The sequence below is a fragment of the Eptatretus burgeri genome, chromosome 3, assembly GCF_056783735.1.
Source record: "Eptatretus burgeri isolate ZD-2024b chromosome 3, Ebu_testis_v1, whole genome shotgun sequence".
Classification (NCBI taxonomy): Eukaryota; Metazoa; Chordata; class Myxini; order Myxiniformes; family Myxinidae; genus Eptatretus; species Eptatretus burgeri.
Genome location: NC_140963.1, coordinates 64000812 through 64023225, shown reverse-complemented (window position 1 = coordinate 64023225; position 22414 = coordinate 64000812). Strand labels below are relative to the sequence as shown.

Here is a 22414-nt window from a genome sequence, read left to right as displayed (position 1 = left end):
ACCATTCACTTCGCTGATGGAAATACCAATCTTTGCTGTGATGGATCATCAATAGGGCAAGAACAAAAAGGAATCCTGGGAATGCGGGGATAACCAGCATCACAAGTTGTCATTTGCAGTTTCCTCACATGTGCCCATGTACCCACACTAAAAAAACAATGTTTTCATCACAAACCTTCCCAGGATTTCCCTGAATCCACCGTAGTTCGATGAATTGAAATCCGTTCTCAAGTTATAACAAGACAAACAAACAGACAGACAGACACGGCTCCTATCATAACACAGATTACAAGGATACCTGTAAATTATCGAGAGATTAATGTGTTTCATGGGATTGAATTGGAGGAATCATGAACAATGGACTCAGGTGGGATCACCAGCAAGGTCAATCCAAAATTTAAATCTTCAGAACTGCAGATTATTTCATAGTTTGGAGATGTTTAAAATGTTTCTAAAATGTTGTTTCTTACCTGGATGGTTGTGGCACTTTGATGCTTTGTTTTCAAATCCTTCCTGGCTCGATATCCTCTGTATCCTGATTGGATGGTGATGACTGCCCCTTCCGTGGCAGGGTCACCAAGGAAGTGACTATTCATCCCACTTGTCTCAAGCCAATGGGAAAACACTACATCAACATGACGTGGAGATGTTTTCTTGGTGATGTTCAAACTCAAATCACTTGATGTGGTGCTACCATCATGTCCCACTCGAGGTTGAAAAACTTTTTCCATCTGCACTCGTCGCTGGTCCTCAAGAGCTGAGTCTCGATCAAATTTGGAACTTATGCATGTACTGTGAGAACTCGTCCTGCTGGAATGTCCCTGAGAGCTCAGAGAGCTTGATTGAGAAGAGTGCACCTGGTTTGTAACTTTCGGATGGTTCCTCGTTTTGTATCCACAGTCGTTTGCCTGCAGAGAAAAGGATAAATTAAAATGGTGGGAGAAGCTTCATTCAACCAATCATAGCGGAGAAGGATTTGGATGAACATCATACGTGGAGATGGTTATCAGCGAGTAGATAAATATTTTTTCAGCCAATCACAGCACATGGTTCCACAATCACGTGACAAGACAGGCATTGTGGGTCTATTTCTCAACAACCTAAGCTTTATACACATGATCTGATTCCAGGAGCTATTTCATTTTGAAAGTTGATTTATGATAAGGAAAAGCACAAAGTAAAATATGGGACGTGAGTAATGTCAGAGAAAAATGAAAGATTTCTGTATTATAACCAACAGTGACCTGTTTGGAATTCCCATCTGAACCCAAGACTCATGAAGTGAGAAACCCAAATTCAAATCCCGTACACTATTCTGGTTTGTTCCTGGTCTGATTAACATGAGTATCATTCACAGAATGGTAATCTGGTGTGTTATTATGTCACGGAAGGCTTCTTGGTTAATGGTCAAGAAAGGCGGAAAAGGACAAAAATATATGTGCATGGAGGAAAGTGGGAGAGAGGAGTATCTTACTCTTCCTCATTCAAAATCATTTGTGGACAGGAGAGTGTATGTGGCTGGCAGGATAGCCGCAGGGTACACACACTCGGGTCGAAGCTGTCGATCTTGGGTTTGAATCTCGGCCGAGCTATAAGCTGTTGTCCTGGTGTTTCACAAGTCGGGTGAGTCATCAAAGTGTGTGCCTTCAGATGGAGGTTAAACAGGAATTCCATTTGCCAGCATTGGTTGGTGGATCTTAAAGTCCTTCCTGAAGAGAAGCTAAACTATCACTGGCAGCGTGGCCAAATCCAAATTCCTGCCCGAACTTCTGCTGTGAATGTAATAGCAAACCACCTCGTGTATACTTTTCCTCGGAATATGCTTTCACAGCACCGAAAGAGGAAAAAAAATTATCTCACTCCTCTCTGCACATGTGTGATCAGGATGGATTCAGAGCCAAGGTACTGTTGGACTGCAGGTCTATTTTACACTTAATTTTCAAAATATAACATTCAATTTAAATCAAGTTGTTCCTCCATCATAAACTGATATTTGTGGAAAGGACAAACAGTGCTTAATCTCTCAATTGCTTAACCTCGCTGTTCGCTTTGTGTGCGTGGGGTAAATATCGGAGGTCCTGAGTCTATTTTTATATAAACTAGAAGATAAGACCATTCACTTCGCTGATGGAAATACCAATCTTTGCTGTGATGGATCATCAATAGGGCAAGAACAAAAAGGAATCCTGGGAGTGCGGGGATAACCAGCATCACAAGTTGGCTTTTGCAGTTTCCTCACGTGTGCCCACGTACCCACACTAAAAAACAATGTTTTCATCACAAACCTTCCCAGGAGTTCCATGAATCCACCGTAGTTCGATGAATTTAAATCCGTTCTCAAGTTATCACAAGACAAACAAACAGACAGACAGACAGACACGGCTCCTATCATAACACAGATTGCAAGGATACCTGTAAATTATCGAGAGATGAATGTGTTTCATGGGATTGAATTGGAGGAATCATGAACAATGGACTCAGGTGGGATCACCAGCAAGGTCAATCCAAAATTTAAATCTTCAGAACTGCAGATTATTTCATAGTTTGGAGATGTTTAAGATGTTTCTAAAATGTTGTTTCTTACCTGGATGGTTGTGGCACTTTGATGCTTTGTTTTCAAATCCTTCCTGGCTCGATATCCTCTGTATCCTGATTGGATGGTGATGACTGCCCCTTCCGTGGCAGGGTCACCAAGGAAATGACTATTCATGCCACTTGTCTCAAGCCAATGGGAAAACACCACATCAACATGACGTGGATATGTTTTCTTGGTGATGCTCAAACTCAAATCACGTGATGTGGTGCCACCATCATGACCAACTCGAGGTTGAATTACTTTTCCCATCTGCACTCGTCGCTGGTGCTCAAGAGCTGAGTCTCGATCACATTTGGGACTTGTACATGGACTGTGAGAACTCGTCCTGCTGGAATGTCCCTGAGAGCTCAGAGAGCTTGATTGAGAAGAGTGCACCTGGAATGTAACTTTCAGATGGTTCTTCGTTTTGTATCCACAGTCGTTTGCCTGCAGAGAAAAGGATAAATTTAAATGATGGGAGAAGCTTCATTCAACCAAACACAGTGGAGAAGGATTTGGATTCACATCACGTGGAGATGGTTATCAGTTCGAAGTTAAATTTTTTTTTAGCCATTCACAGCACTTGGTTTCACAATCACGTGTCAAGACAGGCATTGTGGGTATATTTCTCAACAATCGAAGCTTTATACACATAATCTGATTCCAGGAGCGATATTCATTTTAAAAGTTGATTGATGACAAAGAAAAGCACAAAGAAAAATATGGGACATGAGAAATGTTGGAGAAAAATGAAAGATTTCGATATTATAACCAACAGTGACCTGTTTGGAATTCCCATCTGAATCCAGGACTCATGAAGTGAGACCCCATATTCAAATGCCGAACACTATTCTGGTTTGTTCCTGGTCTGATTAACATGAGTATCATTCACAGAATGGTGATCTCGTGTATTATGATGTCACGGAAGGCTTCTTGGTTAATTGGTAGAGCAGGAACTTTTAAAATGGAAATGTTCAAGAAAGGTGGAAAAGGTCCAATAAATATGTGCATTGAGGAAAGTCGGAGAGAGGGGTATCTCACTCGTCTCACTCAAAATCATTTGTGGACAGGAGAGTGGACATGGCTGGCAGGATAGCCGCAGGGTACACACACTCGCGTCAAAGCTGTCTATCCTGGGAAAATGCTTTGACAGAACCAATGCTCTGCGAAGGAGATGGAACACCAGACATCAGAGAGAGAGACGGCTGACACATGCAAGCATTGAAACATCCCTAACGTGATGAGAGATAGAGATAGAGATAGAGATAGAGATAGAGAGATCATAAAACACGTGACCCCACAATGCTTGAGAAACAACGACATGGGCGGGGTCAACAAACGGCATAATTGATTGGTCATGATGATGTACAATGCCCTCATATTTTGTCCAGGTATTGATCAAAGGAAGGGTTTGAAATTGCTAAAAAGGCAATTTTGTGTTCTGCAGTGTTTAAATATCTATCTATAATTCCAGCAATGTGTGTGTGTGTGTGTGTGTGTGTGTGTGTGTGTGTGTGTGTGTGTGTGTGTGTGTGTGTGTGTGTGTGTGTGTGTGTGTGTGTGTGTGTGTGTGTGTGTGTGTGTGTGTGACCGCTGTTTCTCGACAACCACTGGTCTGATCTAATTCAAACTTGCCAGGTATATTGCTAAGGACCCGAGTATGTGCCTTTTCAAAGTTTGATATTAATCGGACAAGTGCTTCCCGAGTTATGGCCATTTATTTACCACACCAATGATAAGACACGTTGCTGCATCGGCGTGGCTGCGTAGGCCGGTGCGTGGCCGGCCGACGATGACGTCACGTGCCGTGCCGGTTACGATGGGGATCAGTGCCTTAGTTACCGTGGTGTCGGAGTGGCAATGGTCAATGGCAGCAAATATCATGGCAAGCAAAGACATGGAGGTAAACTTGATTTCAAGTTGGATTTTATTTAACTCTGTGTGTGTGTAAGTATCACAGCAGTTGTAACTTCAATGCAAGCGATAATTCGTGGAATGCATGTGAACATTCCGTACGGGCACGCACCACTTCCGGATAGTGATGACTTAATGTGTTCTCATAATTTCCTGATTTCTCATGCGCATTTATGGATAAACACCCAATCCAGTCGTCATTTCGGAAAAGGAACGAGAGCGAAGGAACGGCGTGTGTGGTTATTTGAAAGTTTTTTGTTGTTGTTTTTGGGGGGGTTTGCACGTACGGCCACGCACGTACGGGCACGCGAGAGCGAAGGAATGGCCTGTGTGGTTGTTTCTTCTGGCTCGCGGTTTGAAAGATTTTATTTATTTTTCATTGCATGTCCGGCCACGCACGTACAGGCACGTACCAGTATCATTAAATTTAAATAAAATAAAGATTTCAAAGGTCGAAGAAAAACAAGCTCAAATGAGCTAAGATTCTCGTCCTCTTAATGATGACGTCATGAAAACGAATATGATATCATTGTGATGTATCAGGTTTGCGATAAATTATCAGTGCTAATGCTCGGCTTGATTCCCACAAACAAAATTCAAACAGCTTGCCTAGTTTCGGAGATAATGGTATGGGCGATTTCCATTCGTGGCGATATTATGACGTCAACTTTTTTCCAGGAAGAATTTCCAAAATCGGAGATGTTTACTGCCTGCGTGTGGGCTTTCTGCATAGACATGGCAAGTTTCACGAAGATCCGATGAAAACTCTGGGTTGTGAAACAAAAAATGTCAAGAAATAGGAATGACGTCATAAAAATTGATATGACGTCATAGTGATGAATCATATGTGCGGTAATTCATCTCTGCTAATGCCCTGCTAATTCCCGCAAAGAGAATTCAAAAGGCTTGCCTAGTTTTGTCGATAATTTTTTAGGCGATTTCCATTAGCGGAGATATTTTGACGTTATAACTTTTTTCAGGGAGGAATTTTCAAATTCGGAGATGGTTACTGTCTGCGCAGGGAATTTTTACATTTCTATGCCAAGTTTCAGGAAGTTTCGATGAAAACTGTAGGCTGTGAAACAAAAAAGTCCATAAGAAGAAGATGAAGAACAACAACGTGAGTAAGACTTCGAGATCCTACACGAGGATCTAAAAATTTTGAGGAATTTACCGCTGTTGACTCAGCGTCTTTAACACCACCTGAATGAACACGTTACATTGTTTTTGTGTCCTTTGTGACATCCTTAAAACCATCAAGTTCCCTGTTTGGAATGATTTTCAATTTTGTTTCACTTCCAAAGAGGGAGAAAGAGGAAAAAATTCTCACTCCTCTCTACACATGTGTGATCAGGACAGATTCAGAGCCAATGTACTGTTGGACTGCAGGTCTATTTTACAGCATGTTCAAAATCTAACATTGAATTTAAATCAAGTTGTTCCTCGATCATAAACTGACATTTGTGGACAGAAGGACAGACAGTGCTTAATCTCTCAATTGCTTAACCTCGCCGTTCACTTTGTGTGCGTGGGGAAAATATTGGAGGTTCTGAGTCGATTTTTATACAAACTAGAATCTAAGACCCTTCACTTCGCTGATGAAAATACCAATCTTTGCTGTGATGGATCATCAATAGGGCAGGAAGAAAAAGGAATCTTGGGAGTGCGAGGATAACCTGCGTCACAAGTTGTTGTTTGCAGTTTCCCCACGTGTGCCCATAAAAAAAAATTTTCATCACAAACCTTCCCAGGAGTTCCCTGAATCCACCATAGTTCGATTAATTGAAATCCGTTCTCAAGTTATAACAAGACAAACAAACAGGCAGACAGACAGACACGGCTCCTATCATAACACAGATTACAAGGATACCTGTAAATATTGAGAGATTAATGTGTTTGATGGGATTGAACTGGAGGAATCATGAACAATGGACTCAGGTGGGATCACCAGCGAGGTCAAACCAAAATTTAAATCTTCAGAACTGCAGATTATTTCATAGTTTCGACATTGTTTAAAATGTTGTTTCTTACCTGGATGGATGTCGCTCTTTGATGCTTTGTTTTCAAATCCTTCCTGGCCAGATATCCTCGGTATCCTGATTGGATGGTGATGACTGCCCCTTCCGTGGCAGGGTCACCAAGGAAGTGACTATTCATCCCACTTGTCTCAAGCCAATGGGAAAACACCACATCAACATGACGTGGAGATGTTTTCTTGGTGATGTTTAGACTTAAATCACGTGATGTGGTGCCACCATCATGACCAACACGAGGTTGAATTACTTTTCCCATCTGCACTCGTCGCTGGTGCTCAAGAGCTGAGTCTCGATCACATTTGGGACTTGTACATGGACTGTGAGAACTCGGCCTGGTGGAATGTCCCTGATAGCTCGGAGAACTTGATTGTGAGGAATGCACCTGGTTTGTAAATTTGTTTCCTGTTGATTCGGACTGAAAAGTAACCATGTCATTTCCATCACAGAGGTTCTTCAGATGCTTCCTCGTTTGGTAACCACGGTCGTTTGCCTGCAGAAAAAAGGTCAAATTACAATGATGGGAGAAGGTTCATTCAACCAGTCACAGTGGATGAGAGTCCAGATTCACATCGGTTGGAGATGGTTATCAGTTTATGGTTAAGTTAATATATTTTGTAGCCATTCACAACACATGTATCGACAATTGGTGAAAATAATTATGCATGGGTTTTTTTAATTATCTGAGTGCCACTCCTTCCTGCCCAACACATGATTGGATTCCAGGAATTATTCTTTTATTGAGGTTTGAGCAACAACGAAAAGCAAAAACAACTCGAACAGTAGTCGGGAGACCCCAGACATACGCCAGGTGGAACAGTTTATGTTTTATATCCCACTGATAGGTCGGATCTCGATCCATAACTTCCACAATCTAATCGGCTTGTTCTTGTCACCTCCTCACCTCATCCACCAAGTTTTGTCTGACTCCGTCCACAACGTTTTGAGATGTCGTGCTATGTATCGTTTTTAGCCCGATCACTCACTTGTGAGGAATCAATCAAAAAATTATCGCATCCGGATCTTCACCAAAATATAATCATCGCTGATACTCGAAACAAATGACAAAATCCTGCCTTGACAGTGTCGCGAGTGGTCTCCTCTGTTTGGAGGTTCCTTGACACCAGGTTACACTGCTTGCGATCTTGAGTGTAGTTGCTGTCTGGGCAGCAGTATTTGCACTGTCCACAAATTGATGAGGTACTTTGGACATTTCAGGTGAATGACTATCTTTGGATGTGAAATGGCAACACCAGGTGATTGTCGACTCATCTGAAATGATTTTTTCCCCACTCATGGGAAATATTGTCATTGTGAGTGACAGTTAGAATAATTTTTGAATTTTTCGACATCTCACACTCAGCAGGGCATTTCCCACAGAGGAATTTCCTCCTCCCCATCGATGCCAACATTTGGGGCTTGCCCATGTTCTGTCCTTGTAAATGCTGAATGCCAAGCGAGGAAGCAGCACACACCATTTTTAAATCTGTGGTTTCACTCGGCTGGGGTTTCAACAGCCGACCTCTCAGACTCGGTGCGGACGCTCCAGCCATCACACCAATCGAGTTTCAAATCCCAGTTCAATTTGCCAATCTGCCTGAATATTTCTTCTGTCCAAGTCTGTCTATCCATTTCCTTTGTACACATCCACTATACCATCTGAGGTTCTTCGAGTACACAATGAGTGCATTGTTGTCAACTTGCACAAAACAAGGATATCAGGGATCCACGATGATGCAAGCTTGACCTCATGATCATGAAGCTTGCACTCAATCATGTGAAGCAGGAAGTGAGAAGATGAAGACATCAATGGACTTTTTCCTGAATTCCATGGACAGTCGTACACAATGGACAAATCACAATTACGTATGGCTCAAACTTATCACCAAACTTGCTGATCCATGTTGTAAGAACAAACCATCCCAAAATGTAAACCTGGTGTATTTCTATCCATTTCATATCTCGAGGGTTGTTGAACAGAAAATGCATAAAGTGGTGCTCTTACCTGAATAATTGTGTCACTTTCGTGCTGTTTTTGGAACTCATTCCCGATGACGTGGTCCTTGTATGATGCTCGAATAGCACCGACTTCACCATTGTTTACGGAACCTGGCAAGACGCTCTTCTTCATCCCTGTTCCACACGAGTCGTCGGTCACGTGGTAAACCATGATTGGGATGACAGCATTTATCAGCCCAACGTGGCTGTTGAATTTGGAATGAGGGTTTTTCAGCGATTCCTTCATTTTGAATTGAATATTTGCATTCTTTTTCTTCATTAATGCTCGAGCATTTCCTTGCTGCAAATGGTTCACCAATCTGTATGGAGATACCGGTGATACTCGATGGTTCAAGATCTTGTCAGACCAGTGATAATATCCGTTGTTGAGGTCATTCTGCAACTGGGATTGCCCAAGAGACAGTGTGCTTGCCATGTCGTTCAGGGTTCCCTTGTTCTGCTGCTCATGATGTCTTCCGTGTCGGCAGGAACAATGGCACAGCATAACATTCCGTTTGTTTTTGTGGCATGCTTGAATATGCTGTCGTTGATTCATCAAGCAATGCCAGTCTGTTTGGGAGAGTTGAGGGTGTGGGGTGGGGCAGTGGAACCATGGCCATGTTATTGAGTTAAACATATTAATGTAATTATTATCATTAATGGAAAGTGAATGCAATTCCAAGGCAATTACAGGAGGTTTAACTTACTGTGGGTCTGTTGCCAACATCTCCTGTCCTCACGAATCTTCTTGAAAGCAAGAAATGTCTGCAAGACACAGAGCAGCAACAACAATACAATTTAAAACAATGATTCTCACTTCCTGTGACTTCCATCAAATTCTGCACATTCTAAACAAGGAATCAGGGAAAAGGGTATTTCACTTGTTCAGTTTGCATCGTTTCCACATTCCATTCTGTATTCAAGCAACTCATTTTGTCCTGTTGGCTTTTCTCTACAGCAACACACTTGTGTGTCTGTCGATCCATCCGCCCGTGTGTAACTCCACTTTCCACCCATTGGTTGGACAGCTGGTCGGACTCCATCCACAATTGTAACCTGTAAAATCATACGGCTGCCATGTTCGTCCGATGCCAAGCCAAATATGCCGTCGGAGCTGTCATCGTTCACAATCGCCATGCCCTCTCGATAAGTTTTCCCTTCAATGTGAAATAACCAAAGCGACTGTTTCAAGGATCATCAAGTATCGAAAGGTTGGAGCCATTCTGCATCACCGTGCCGTGTGAACTCCACACAACATGAAGGCCACACTATGTAGAGCCCTCAGTCTTCAGTCCTTAGGCTTCAGGCATCTGGTGACAGCCTATGTGCCAATGTAATTGGAATCTATCCGAGCTGTATAACCACAATGTATAATATAGACACATCCACAGTGTCCATTGTAATTGGAATCTAACCGAGCTATATAACCACTATGTATTATATAGACACATCCACAGTGTCCATTGTAATTGGAATCTAACCGAGCTATATAACCACTATGTATTATATAGACACATCCACAGTGTCCATTGTAATTGGAATCTAACCGAGCTATATAACCACAATGTATTATATAGACACATCCACAGTGTCCATTGGAATTGGAATCTATCCGAGCTATATAACCACAATGTATTATATAGACACATCCACAGTGTCCATTGTAATTGGAATCTTACCGAGCTATATAACCACAATGTATTATATAGACACATCCACAGTATTTTTTTTGTCTACTTTGTCGAGGCTCGTATGAGAGCGAACACACAACGCACATCAAGGGGGGCATGAGACAAGAGGGGAGGGAGTGGGAAGGACAAAATAGTGGGAACAGAGACATTTGGAGATCTGTGGAAGGGAGAGGGATGGGACGGGGAGCATGGGGAATAGAAGATTGACATTACAGGGACTTTCAGGAAGGAAAGCAGGGAATTTGAAGGAGGTGGGCTTAGGTGGATTATCGGGGGTAGAAAAGATCGAGGATTTGGATGGGGGATGATAAGAGGTGGTGGTGAACAGCTGTTTTGAAGGCCTGGAGGGAAGAATGGGAATGAATAGAGCGAGGGAGTTTATTCAAAGGCGGGAAAAAAGAGGAATGAAAGAGGGAACGTGAGCAGTGATTCGTGATTTTGGTAGTTCTACCAGAAGGGGTTGTTGGCGGACCTTGAGCGCCCTGCAGAAATGTGGTGGGGACAAATTGCAGAGAGAGCAGGGGGGGCGAGGCTGGAGAGGAGACGGTAGAAGACAGAAAGACCACCGACCAACCTGTGGTGATTGAGTGAGAGGTCCAAAGACTCAGCCTCATTGCGGGAGATGCCAATGATCCGAAATGCCTTGGTTTCTACAGCGTGAAGCCGAGAAAGGTGAGAGGCAGTAGCACCAGCCCAGAGGGGAGAGCAGTACTCCATCAGGCTGCGGACAAAACTTTGTAAGTGGTCTGGAGCTCAGGTGGGCCGAAGAAGGACCTTGCACGATGGAGGATTCCTAGTCGGCGACTGGCTTTGGAGGCGAGGTTTGAAACGTGGCTTTCCCAGGAAAGGTCATGGCAGATAGTGAGACCCAGAAGCTTGAAAGAAAGGACTTCTTCCAGAGGATTGTTGAGAAATTGGATGGGGGGTGGGGGTTCTAAACGGTCCTTTCGAAGAGACATTGTGAGAGTGTGAGATTTGTCCGGATTGAAAGACATGTTCCACGTGTTGGACCAGTTTGTGATTTTATCCAGATCTGCAGTGAGCGAACAAGCTGCTGCTTGCCGGTCTGAGGGATGACCTATGCTACGGCTGAGGGTGGAGTCATCAGCAAAGAGATATGGAGGATTTTCCAGAGAGTCGGAGAGACCACTGATGAAAACCAGAAAAAGAACAGGGTCCAGAACGCTACCTTGAGGAACTCCAGCCTGGACAGGAAGGGGGGATGAAAGAACTCCATTTAGGGGCACACGTTGACTGCGACAGGAAAGGAAGTCTGTGAGCCATGAGTGGAGATGGCCTTGACTTTGATAAAATAATATTAAATAATTCCATAAATTCCTCTGGAGAAATGGAGTATTTTTGCTTCAGTCGACTTCGACTTTAAATCTTCAGAACTGCAGTGTTTTTGCTTCGGTCGATTTTTTGCTTGCTTCGAGTTCGTTTTAACTTCGATTTTAATTTTGTCTTCTGTTTTCGCGATCGCTTAGGACGCTTAACACTCAGTTGTCAAAATTCTGGTAAAAATCGGATGTTTTGGAGATGTTTTGAGATTGTATAAAAATATTTCACCCGCCGCGTCACGGCTCGTCACGTGGCACAGGGCGCTCGAGCAGACGCGTCGTTGAGTCATGTAAAGGTTTTGCGTGTGTGCGCTGATGTCATCGCGCTCGCCCCAGCGTCCTTTCGAGTTGGGGGGGCCATCGAGTGTGACCTTTACGTTCCGTTAATCCGTGGTAACTCGAGCTGGAAGAAGCTACCAATGTCAAATTACACCACATGATTCAGGAGGGTGATGGCGAGCGCTGATTATATTTTGGTCAAAATCGCTCAAAGGTCAAGCTCACAGTGAGGTCAAAGATTTGATTTTTGATGGTTTGGTACAGAATCATCATATAAACTTCTGGTTTGCGTCGCTACCTTCTCTAGAGACAGCTTTTATGAGACAAGGTCAGAGGTCAAGTTGACGATTTCGTAAGTACCAGTCTATGACTGCTTGTTTGTTTGTCTGTCTGTCTATCAGCAACTTTACAGCAAAACGGCTTTTGCAAACACGATCAAATTTAATCCACAGGTGGGCAATGAAGATTGGACGACCCCATTAACTTTTGGGTCCAATTGGATCAAAGGTCAAGGTCAAGGTCACGAAAAGATCAAAATCGTTTTTCGCTCATAACTTCGTCAAAAATGATCTGATTTACTTCAAACTAAGCTTATAGTGAACCTTATTCTATTTGTCATTTATAATCCTACCCATTCCTACAGTGAAAAATGCATATTTGTGAAGATCGGTGGAGTCCTAAGTTTTGGGGGTCATGGTCATCAGTCCAAATTACATATTTTCCATTATTTATCAAAAAAGGTTAGAAATATGCGTGTTTACTATGGAAGACATATATCAAGTCCTTTATTGGCTTTCATTTGACACCATGACCTTTCACCTTACATGGCCTTAAAGGTCAAAATCATTTTACGGTCATAGCTTCGTCAAAAATGGTTTAATTGACTTCAAACTAAGACTAAAATATTCCTTATTCTATTCCTTCTAATCAACATTCAGGTTAAGGATGTATCAAATTTAAATTTGATCCCCAAAATAACTTTATGCCTGAAATGGGTGGGATTTGTTGTGCCTGGTTTGTTTTATTTTCCTGTGAGAAATTGAGGCAGCAATCTGTTGCCTATATACCACCCAATTAACTATGTGGCATTCTCTTGAAGGAGGACTTTTATCATCGAGGTTATGCGGGGCTGTGCTAGTTACCTATATGTTAAAGAAGCTGGATTTCTGCATCCGTCAATCCCTCTGTGTAACCTGCTCTTTTTGCTGTGATATCATTATGGTGTTACATCTGGAACGTCATGACAGCCTTACATCTTCTGCTAAGCTTGGCCTCCATGGATGTGCACGTCATCCCGACATCCACCACACAACCCGTCCCGTCACTTCGCTGACGACAGTTGAATACCATAACCTATAAATCTGACGATTTGATGCCCCGAGGCGACATGCTGAATGCCAGATGCAAGGAACGGGATGATGGACTTGGCAAGATGGCGGTGTAAAAATAGTGTTAGAAAGAGTTCTAAGCCTTTATAACAGTTTATGACTCAATGTGAACAGCACTTTGCAAGTTGAAAAAAATAAACGATGCAAGTTCCATCCCTGGTGGTGAACCAGTCGGTGGGCGAGCCAGTCGCTGAGCGAGCCAGTTGGTGACCGAGCCAGTCGGTGAGCGAGCCAGTCTGTGGGTGAGCCAGTCGGTGACCGAGCCAGTCGGTGAGAGAACCAGTCGGTGAGCAAGCCAGTCTGTGGGTGAGCCAGTCGGTGACCGAGCCAGTCGGTGAGCGAGCCAGTCTGTGAGCGAGCCAGTCGGTGAGCGAGCCAGTCGGTGAGAGAACCAGTCGTTGGGTGAGCCAGTTGGTGGGTGAGCCAGAGGTGGGTGAGCCAGTTGGTGGGTGAGCCAGTCGGTGGGTGAGCGAGTTCAGAAAGAGGTTCACATGTTTGATAACACAGCGTAGTCCATATTTATTTTGTTTTAAAATGTAAAATCTTCTCAACCAACATTGAAAATCAACCGTGATTGTCACGTTCTTTGAATGATCATCATGTTAAATTTACATCTTTACTTCTTGATACTTTAATTGAATTTCGATTTGTAATGATTGTGTAATCAAATGCTTGAGATATAACAATTCCAAGTCTGTTCTGGGTTCAATTCCAGACCCCATGATATGCCTTTGGAATGGTGATCCACTGCAGACAGGCCATTATATTTAGTCACGTGACACTGAGCTGGAGTGAAACAACGTGAGCTGAATTTTGTATTTGGTTTTATTCATTTTATTTCGAGACATTTCTGGACAGTCTTGTAAAGTGAGAATTTATTCCAATGAGTCAGTTAGTGGTGATAAAGGGCTTTCCAAAACAGGCACACACACACACAAACAAACACACACACACATACACACACACACACATACACACACACACACACACACACAAACACACACACACACCCTTACCTCAATCAGATTTTTTAAGATCCAGGTCAAAAGAGCTGAGATGATGGAGCTCACGAGGAAGATGTTTAGAACGTCGGTTTCACTCCATAAAATCTGTAATGAGGTTCGACCTGTGCAGACAAACAAACAAAAACAAGAGGAGGTTAACAAGCGAAATTTGGGGATCTTTTGATAACACTAGAAAAGTGTGATATTAACACAGTCGATGATTGTGATGTTAACAGAGTCGAGAAGAGTGATATCAAAAAAGAGTCGATGAGTGTGATGTTAACAGAATAGATAAGAATGATGTTAACATAGTAGATGAGTGTGAAGTTAACAGAGTTGATGATTGTGACGTGAACATAGTAGATTAGTGTGACGTGAACATAGTAGATGAGTGTGATGTGAATATAGTAGATGAGTGTGACGTTAACATAGTAGATGAGTGTGACGTGAATATAGTAGATGAGTGTGACGTTAAGATAGTAGTTCAGTGTAACGTTAACATAGTGGATGAGTATGACGTGAACATAGTAGATGAGTGTGACGTGAATATAGTAGATGAGTGTGATGTGAATATAGGAGATGAGTGTGATGTGAACATAGTAGATTAGTGTGACGTTAACAGAGTAGATGAGTGTGACGTTAACATAGTAGATGAGTGTGACGTTAACATAGTAGATGAGTGTGACGTGAATATAGGAGATGAGTGTGACATGAATATCGTTGATGAGTGTGACGATAACAGAGTAGATGAGTGTGACGTGAACATAGTAGATAAGTGTGACATTAACATAGTAGACGAGTGTGACATTAACAGAGTTGATGAGTGTGATGTGAACATAGTGGATGAGTGTGACGTGAACATAGGAGATGAGTGTGATGTTAACATAGTGGATGTGTGTGTCGTGAACATAGTAGATGAGTGTGACGTTAACATAGTGGATGTGTGTGTCGTTAATAAAGTTGATGAGTGTGACGTGATCAGAGTAGATAATCCCCTCTGTTAACTTCCCTCCATTTTCCTCACTCAATCTTCACTCTCTCCACACCCACTCGGATCTCATCATTAGTGATGGATCCTTTTCAATTATTAAATCCTGGGAGCCACATTTGATCTGTTTTACACGGAACTTGTACAACAGAGGATGATCCGTGTTGCTTGGACATTATCACGACTGTGACATATCGAGAAATCATCAAGTTATTGATAACGAAACAAGACAAATCGATTGGATGATGAAGAGTCACTTACGTTCTTTTGAAAATGAAGTTTCACCTTTCAGGAACTGCAAGAACACAAAAATCAAAAATGTTAAACTGTGCAAGGTTTTCACTCACAGATCTTCAAGTTCAACCCAAGTCCAACAAAACAAGAATAAAAAATTCAAATAACTCTCGTTAATTTACACACGAGCACTCGAGTCCTTGTGCATCATTCCACGAGATGTAATTAATTAAATCGGGAAGTGAATCGAGGAAATAACAGAACATGTAATTGATGAACATACAATGGCATGGGGGGAGGGAGGGACGAGGGGAAATACAAGATAGACTATCCCAACGGTGTTAATCCGGGTAATAATAGGGTTGGGCACACATCGACTTTTTCTCTGTTGTCCCGTTAAAAGGAGTGTTTTTTTATGGCCCAATTTCACGCTGATCACGAATCCGTTGAAACTTTTGACCTCGTATGATGTCTTCGGAGGATTTGTAATGATTTGTCTGAGTAAGACATCATCCTTGGTCAAGTTTCAACGGATTCGTGATCAGCGTGAAAAACGGCCATAAAAAACACTCATTTCAACGGGACAACAGAGAAAAAGTCGATGTGTGCCCAACCCTAATATTTATTACATGCCCTAGTAAGCACCAATTATCAAATTTTACCTGAAAAGTGGGTAAATTTGGTGGCCATTTTGAATTTTTGCATTTTACCAACCGAACACATCATCCGATGTCAAAAAGTGCAATGGATTCGTGATCAGCGTGAAATTTGGCCATAAAAAACACTCCTTTAAAAAAAAGTATGGTTGTATGCCCAACCCTAGTAATAATGAACTAACTGTTCCACCACCAATTAGGAAATAACTATTTAATAAATTACTCCTTTTTATAAAAACACAAAACTCTGTAAAACAAAGCCTTGCGTGGTTTAACGTCCCGTGGGATGAAGGTGTGTGTATTTGTCGAGTGGGTGTGCGATCATACCTTCAGAAAGGTCGGAAGACCATTTGAAATTTTTGTGCAGAAAGAGTGAAAAATCCCTCGAGGTTTCTGAGGGTCAGGTTTCTGTGTGAGGGACACAAGAACAAGAAGAATTGGGAATTAGTTAAAGTTGTTTCACCGAAATGGGGACAAATGATCAGTTGTCCCTCAACGATTGTGACGTGTGATGAAGGTGGGGGGGGGGGTGGTTGTGTTTGTGGTTTTGTGAGTGATATGTGGTTGTGTATGTCGTTGTTCTGGCCTGCTTGGGTGGCTGTGAGTGTCTGTCCTGGTGTACATTTATATCTTATGGGATGAAAGTATACAATTCTGGAGTGGTTTGTGTGATCTTACCTTCAGCAAGAAGGATGGAAGAATTTTAGAAAGATTATTCCACAAAGACTGGAAAGTCCCTTGAGGTTCCCGAGGAATGGGTTGCTGTGTGATGGAAACAAGAAAACAAGAATAGAGAATGAATCAAAGATATTCCACTGAAACTGTGATGAGTGTGTTCAGGGTGAGCTGCACTCAGGGAAGTATTTTGTCGATGTTCGTTCAGCATGAGATTCGTGCTGTTCTGGGTTCAACTGGGTGAGTGGTAATTTATTGGAATCAACCACACGTGTGGACTGGCAGGATGTATGAACCACACCAGCAAAGGTAAACTGATCATCCCCTCGCTGATTGTATCGACCGGTTTGCACCGACAGGGAAGGGATGGGAAATGTTTGGTGACAATCCCACATCAGGGATTTGAACCTGGGATCCCAACAAACTGACCGTAGGTGGGAACATTTAACTACCTGACCCACAGCCCTCAGGAAGGTGAGTTTGTGGAGGAATGATTGCTGCCATACCTGAATATAATGAAGGGGGATCGGAAGGTTCTTCAAGATTGTTTGGAAAAGCTTCACAGAAACTTCCCAGAGATCCTGCAGGACACACAAGGAGAAGGGAATTACCAACACTGGTCAACGTGATGTAAACCCAACCTAAACCAACATCAGTCAACGTGATTTAAACCCAAACTAACTTAGAGCAGTCAACAGATTTAAATCCACACACCACTCAACATGATTTAAACCAAAACTAACTTACACCAGTCAACATGATTTAAATCCAAACTAACTTACACCAGTCAACATGATTTAAACCCAAACTAACCTGCACCAGTCAACATTTTTTAAACCCAAACTAACCTACACCAGTCAACATTATTTAAACCCAAACTAACTTGCACCAGTGAACATGATTTAAATCCAAACTAACTTACACCAGTAAACATGATTGAAACCCAAACTTGCTTTCACCAGTCAGCATGATTGAAACCCAAGCTAATCTACACCAGTCAACATGATTTAAACGCAAACTAACCTTCACCAGTCAACGTTATTTAAACCCAAACTAACATAGAACAGTCAACATGATTTAAACCTCAAAGAACATAGAACAGTCAACATGATTTAAACCCAAACTAACTTTCACCAGTCAACATTATTTAAACCAAAACTAGCTTACACCAGTCAACATGATTTAAACCCAAACTAACCTTCACCAGTCAACGTAATTTAAACCCAAACTAACATAGAACAGTCAACATGATTTAAACCTCAACAAACATAGAACAGTCAACATGATTTAAACCCAAACTAACCTACACCAGTTAACATTATTTAAACTAAAAACTAACCCACACCAGTCAATATGATTTAAACCCAAACTAACCTGCACCAGTCAATACAATTTAAAGCCAAACTAACTTACACCAGTCAACATGATTTAAACCCAAACTAACTTACACCATTCAACATTATTTAAACCCAAACTAACCTGCACCAGTCAACATGGTTTAAACCCAAACTAACCTACACCAGTCAACATTATTTAAACCCAAACTAACCCACACCAGTCAACATGATTTAAACGCAAACTAGCTGACACCAGTCAACATGATTTAAACGCAAACTTGCTTACAACAGTCAACATGATTTAAACCCAAACTAACCTTCACCAGTCAACGTTATTTAAACCCAAACTAACATAGAACAGTCAACATGATTAAAACCGAAACTAACATAGAACAGTCAACATGATTTGAACCCAAACTAACTTTCACCAGTCAACATTATTTAAACCCAAACGAAGTTTCACCAGTCAACATTATTTAAACCCAAACGAACTTACACCAGTCAACATGATTTAAACCCAAACTAACCTTCACCAGTTAACATTATTTCAACCCAAACTAACCCACACCAGTCAACATGATTTAAACCCAAACTAAGCAACACCAGTCAACATGATTTAAACGCAAACTTGCTTACACCAGTCAACATGATTTAAACCCAAACTAACCTTCACCAGTCAACGTTATTTAAACCCAAACTAACATAGAACAGTCAACATGATTAAAACCGAAACTAACATAGAACAGTCAACATGATTTGAACCCAAACTAACTTTCACCAGTCAACATTATTTAAACCCAAACGAAGTTTCACCAGTCAACATTATTTAAACCCAAACTAACCTTCACCAGTTAACATTATTTCAACCCAAACTAACCCACACCAGTCAACATGATTTAAACCCAAACTAACCAACACGAGTAAATGGCTCCAAATAAAGAGGTCGACCAGGATCACACTGTGTCCGTGGGGATCACACGGTGTCCGTGGGGATTTCACGGTGTCCGTGGGGATTTCACGGTGTCCGTGGGGATTTCACGGTGTCCGTGGGGATTTCACGGTGTCCGTGGGGATTACACGGTGTCCGTGGGGATTTCACGGTGTCCGTGGGGATTTCACGGTGTCCGTGGGGATTTCACGGTGTCCGTGGGGATTACACGGTGTCCGTGGGGATTTCACGGTGTCCGTGGGGATCACACGGTGTCCGTGGGGATTTCACGGTGTCCGTGGGGATTACACGGTGTCCGTGAGGATTACACGGTGTCCGTGGGGATTACACGGTGTCCGTGGGCATCACACGGTGTCCATTTTGTTTCCCATTCTCCATGTTCTTCACCACATCACGAACATCCTTCCCATTCCTCTCTCCCTCCCAATCTCTGCCCATTTCCCTTTGTTTGGTTGTGACAGGTTCATAATCCCGATCTGACCCCATCGGGTTACCTGACCCCGTGACGTGAACAGGCCCCAAATACCATCACCATGAACTGTTCTACCTACAAACACTCAACGAGCACCACGTCGGTGATGTGTGGTCCACAGGACCAAAGGACCGTCGGTGATGCGGTGTATAAACGACGGACCAAACGACCCTCCTTGTCCTTCCCCCCAGGGAGTGTTGGAAGAGTTCAGTTTTTGTGTAAAAGTGAAACGAACGTTGATCCTCGTCCTCCTCCACTTCATTACAAGGATCCACACGGAACGTGGACGGGGAAGAGGACACTTGGCCCATCAAGGCTCCGTTACATCAACAACACATAAATTAACCCACAACACCGAACCGAACAACAAACATGGACAAAGGTCCCGGTAATTACATCAACAAACTCACCGTTTACTATTACTCACCCTTGTGGAGATCGTGTGTCGGTGATAAATGGAGTAAATGAGGTGAATGACGGTGAGGAGCACGAGAAAAACTCGTCCACACTTCATGATTCTCACGAACAAATGAGGGATCAGCGTCGTGGGTTCAAATTGGGGGACGTTGGGAACAATGGGGAACCATGGGAAAAATGGCAACAATGGGGAACCATGGGAACAATGGGGAACCATGGGAACAATGGCAACAATGGGGAACCATGGGAACAATGGCAACAATGGAGAATTAATTCAGAACGATAAATGATAAAAATAAACATCATAAATATATTTTACAATAAAAATACTGAACATTAACATGAGATTAATACTTTCAATTATAATTATTCACTAAAACGTTTTTTTTTAATCCTTCAAATGAACGAATAAGGAGTTGATTTCATTCCCATATCGCCTTCATTCCCGCGGTAACGGATTTCATTTAATTTATTCGCTCCTGGTGTGTTGGGTCAGTCAAAAGTCCCAGGACACCGTTTTCGCTGCTTGTTCAAGATTTGTTTATACACCGCCCCGTCCCTATTCCATCGAGAGCCGCTGTATGACGTCATCTCCAGGCCGGCGAACCTTTGGGTGATCTTAGTTTTTATTCTGTTTTCTTGTTTTGACCAAAATTGAGAATGTTCGTCACACGTCGGTCCGTCTCGTTTGTTAGTTTTTCTGAGTTCGATAACCCGCGAACACTTTCAGGGATCTTCGTAAAACTTCACCAGAGAATTCTGAGGAACAAAAGTGAGGATGTGAATCTTTTTGTGACTCTATCTGTAAAAGGTCAAGGTGACAGTGACGTCATTTGTATGATTTTTGTCATTCCTGTCAGGCGCCCACCTGAGGCCTTCGTGCGAGACACCAAGCGGTGTATAAACACTCTTTCCCAATTGTTTATCCAGTCGATGTATGACGTCATCGCCGGGCACGAAGGAATGGTGGACTCGGTTTTCTTTCTTTCTTTCTTTCTTTCTTTCTTTTTTGTTTGTCCGTGATCCGTGATCTTTCTGCACCAGTTGCGTGCCAATAGAGCCGGGAGAAGAAAACATGAACGGAGGAGAAGGAACTGGGTCAGACCATGGATCGGGAGGCGACGCCATTCCGGCAGAAATGACCAGCTCATGGTGGAACTCCGGAACGAGGACCATGCACCCTTCATCAACTTCCTGCGAATGCCCCCAGCGATGTTCGACGAGCTGCGAGCCAGAGTGGGTCCAGGGATAACCAAGCAGTCCACCTTCTACAGGGATCCGCTTGAGCCTGGCATGAGGCTGGCACTGAGCCTGCTGCTGTTGGTGCCGTGACTGTAGTGAGGGGGAAACGATTTCACTCGATCAATGAAAACTATTTAAATTGCCGAGCACCAGCGTCCAAAAACAATAGGTGAGTCACAGCCCTTTATTAAAAGGGAAGTTGCAGCCGTTGAACAGAAAACTTCACGTAATCGTCGACGATACGCTGCCACGCTTTGCATACGTTGGACTATCGTTGGGCAGAGGTTGTGAACGCCGACAACAGGCTAAGCATTCGTTGGTATAAGTTATCTATAAGACAACGAAACGTTCTGTGCCCGTTACTGATATGTTAAGCATACGACGAAAACGTTATGAATACGACGAAAACTTTAAAAAAAACCTCAAAACTTCAGCGTACGCCAACGTTTTACATACATTTTTATACGTTGCCATTGCTGGCGAAAACGTCAAGGTGTGACAGCGCCTTTAGAAGAGCCATTTGTTGACGCTTTCTCTCCATTTATCCCCTCTTACAGACGGAAAACGTTTGACTTCTTCGTTCGCTCCATTGTCCTGGTGAATAATACACGGGGGAGCGAGCCGAGCGTCCTCACTGGCCATATTCATCAAAAATCGTGGCTCAGCTGCCGGTGATTTCCTTCCTGCAGGAAGCTGCCATCTTGGACAACTTCGCTGGTCACATGACAGTCTGACGTAATTTGCATACGATGTCAGCCGATCTATTGGCTGTTGAGGCGTCACGTGGCCCACACGTGATCCGAGTGGAGAAAATTCAAATGAGAGAACGTGGGGAATGCATTGATTTTCAAGATGAAAATACACAATAACTGCACCTATTTGAGTGGAGAACTTTTGGATACGTATGTATTTGGATATATACTATCATATCATCAAGGTTTTGTCTACCCCCCCCCCCCCCACCATGAGTGGAGCAAAACTGCATGATACAGCTTACGGCTGATGGCCTCTTTGTGATGTCATCACACTCAAAAACATGTTCAGAGTTTTTATTTAAGTCCAGAAAATTCAGAAACAGGGAGGGGTATCTTGAATAGTGACGGGGTGGTTGGGGAGGAAAACTTTTAAATGATCCCTCTGTTGTTTTTACAAATGAGAGTTGTGTGTCTGACTGTGCCACATGTTTATCACAGTCAGATTTTCAAACATATCCTTTGTTTCG

General features: G+C 42.7%; 1 protein-coding gene and 1 long non-coding RNA gene across 3 annotated transcripts in view; one reads left to right on the top strand and one right to left on the bottom strand.

The window, feature by feature from the left end:
* Positions 1-99: 99 nt before the first annotated feature.
* Positions 100-20557, bottom strand: LOC147030067 (uncharacterized). The gene is made up of 13 exons (XM_085872157.1): positions 19961-20557; positions 17282-17356; positions 16779-16862; positions 16428-16508; positions 15472-15505; positions 14235-14344; positions 9228-9285; positions 8528-9090; positions 6521-7015; positions 5664-5692; positions 2585-3059; positions 471-908; positions 100-147 (listed from the first exon to the last, which is right to left on the bottom strand). Exons 1-13 carry the CDS (start codon positions 20165-20167, stop codon positions 100-102), a joined length of 2697 nt encoding a protein of 898 aa, XP_085728283.1. The 5' UTR covers positions 20168-20557.
* A 35-nt stretch (positions 20558-20592) lies between these two features.
* The window catches only part of LOC147030064 (uncharacterized), a 73516-nt gene continuing 71694 nt past the window's right edge, over positions 20593-22414 (top strand). The window contains exons 1-2 of one of the 2 annotated variants that reach the window (XR_015056215.1): positions 20593-21361; positions 21750-22094. This is a non-coding gene — a long non-coding RNA (uncharacterized LOC147030064). The remainder of the gene's footprint in view (positions 21362-21749; positions 22095-22414) is intronic. The other variant, XR_015056216.1, reaches the window with a different exon arrangement.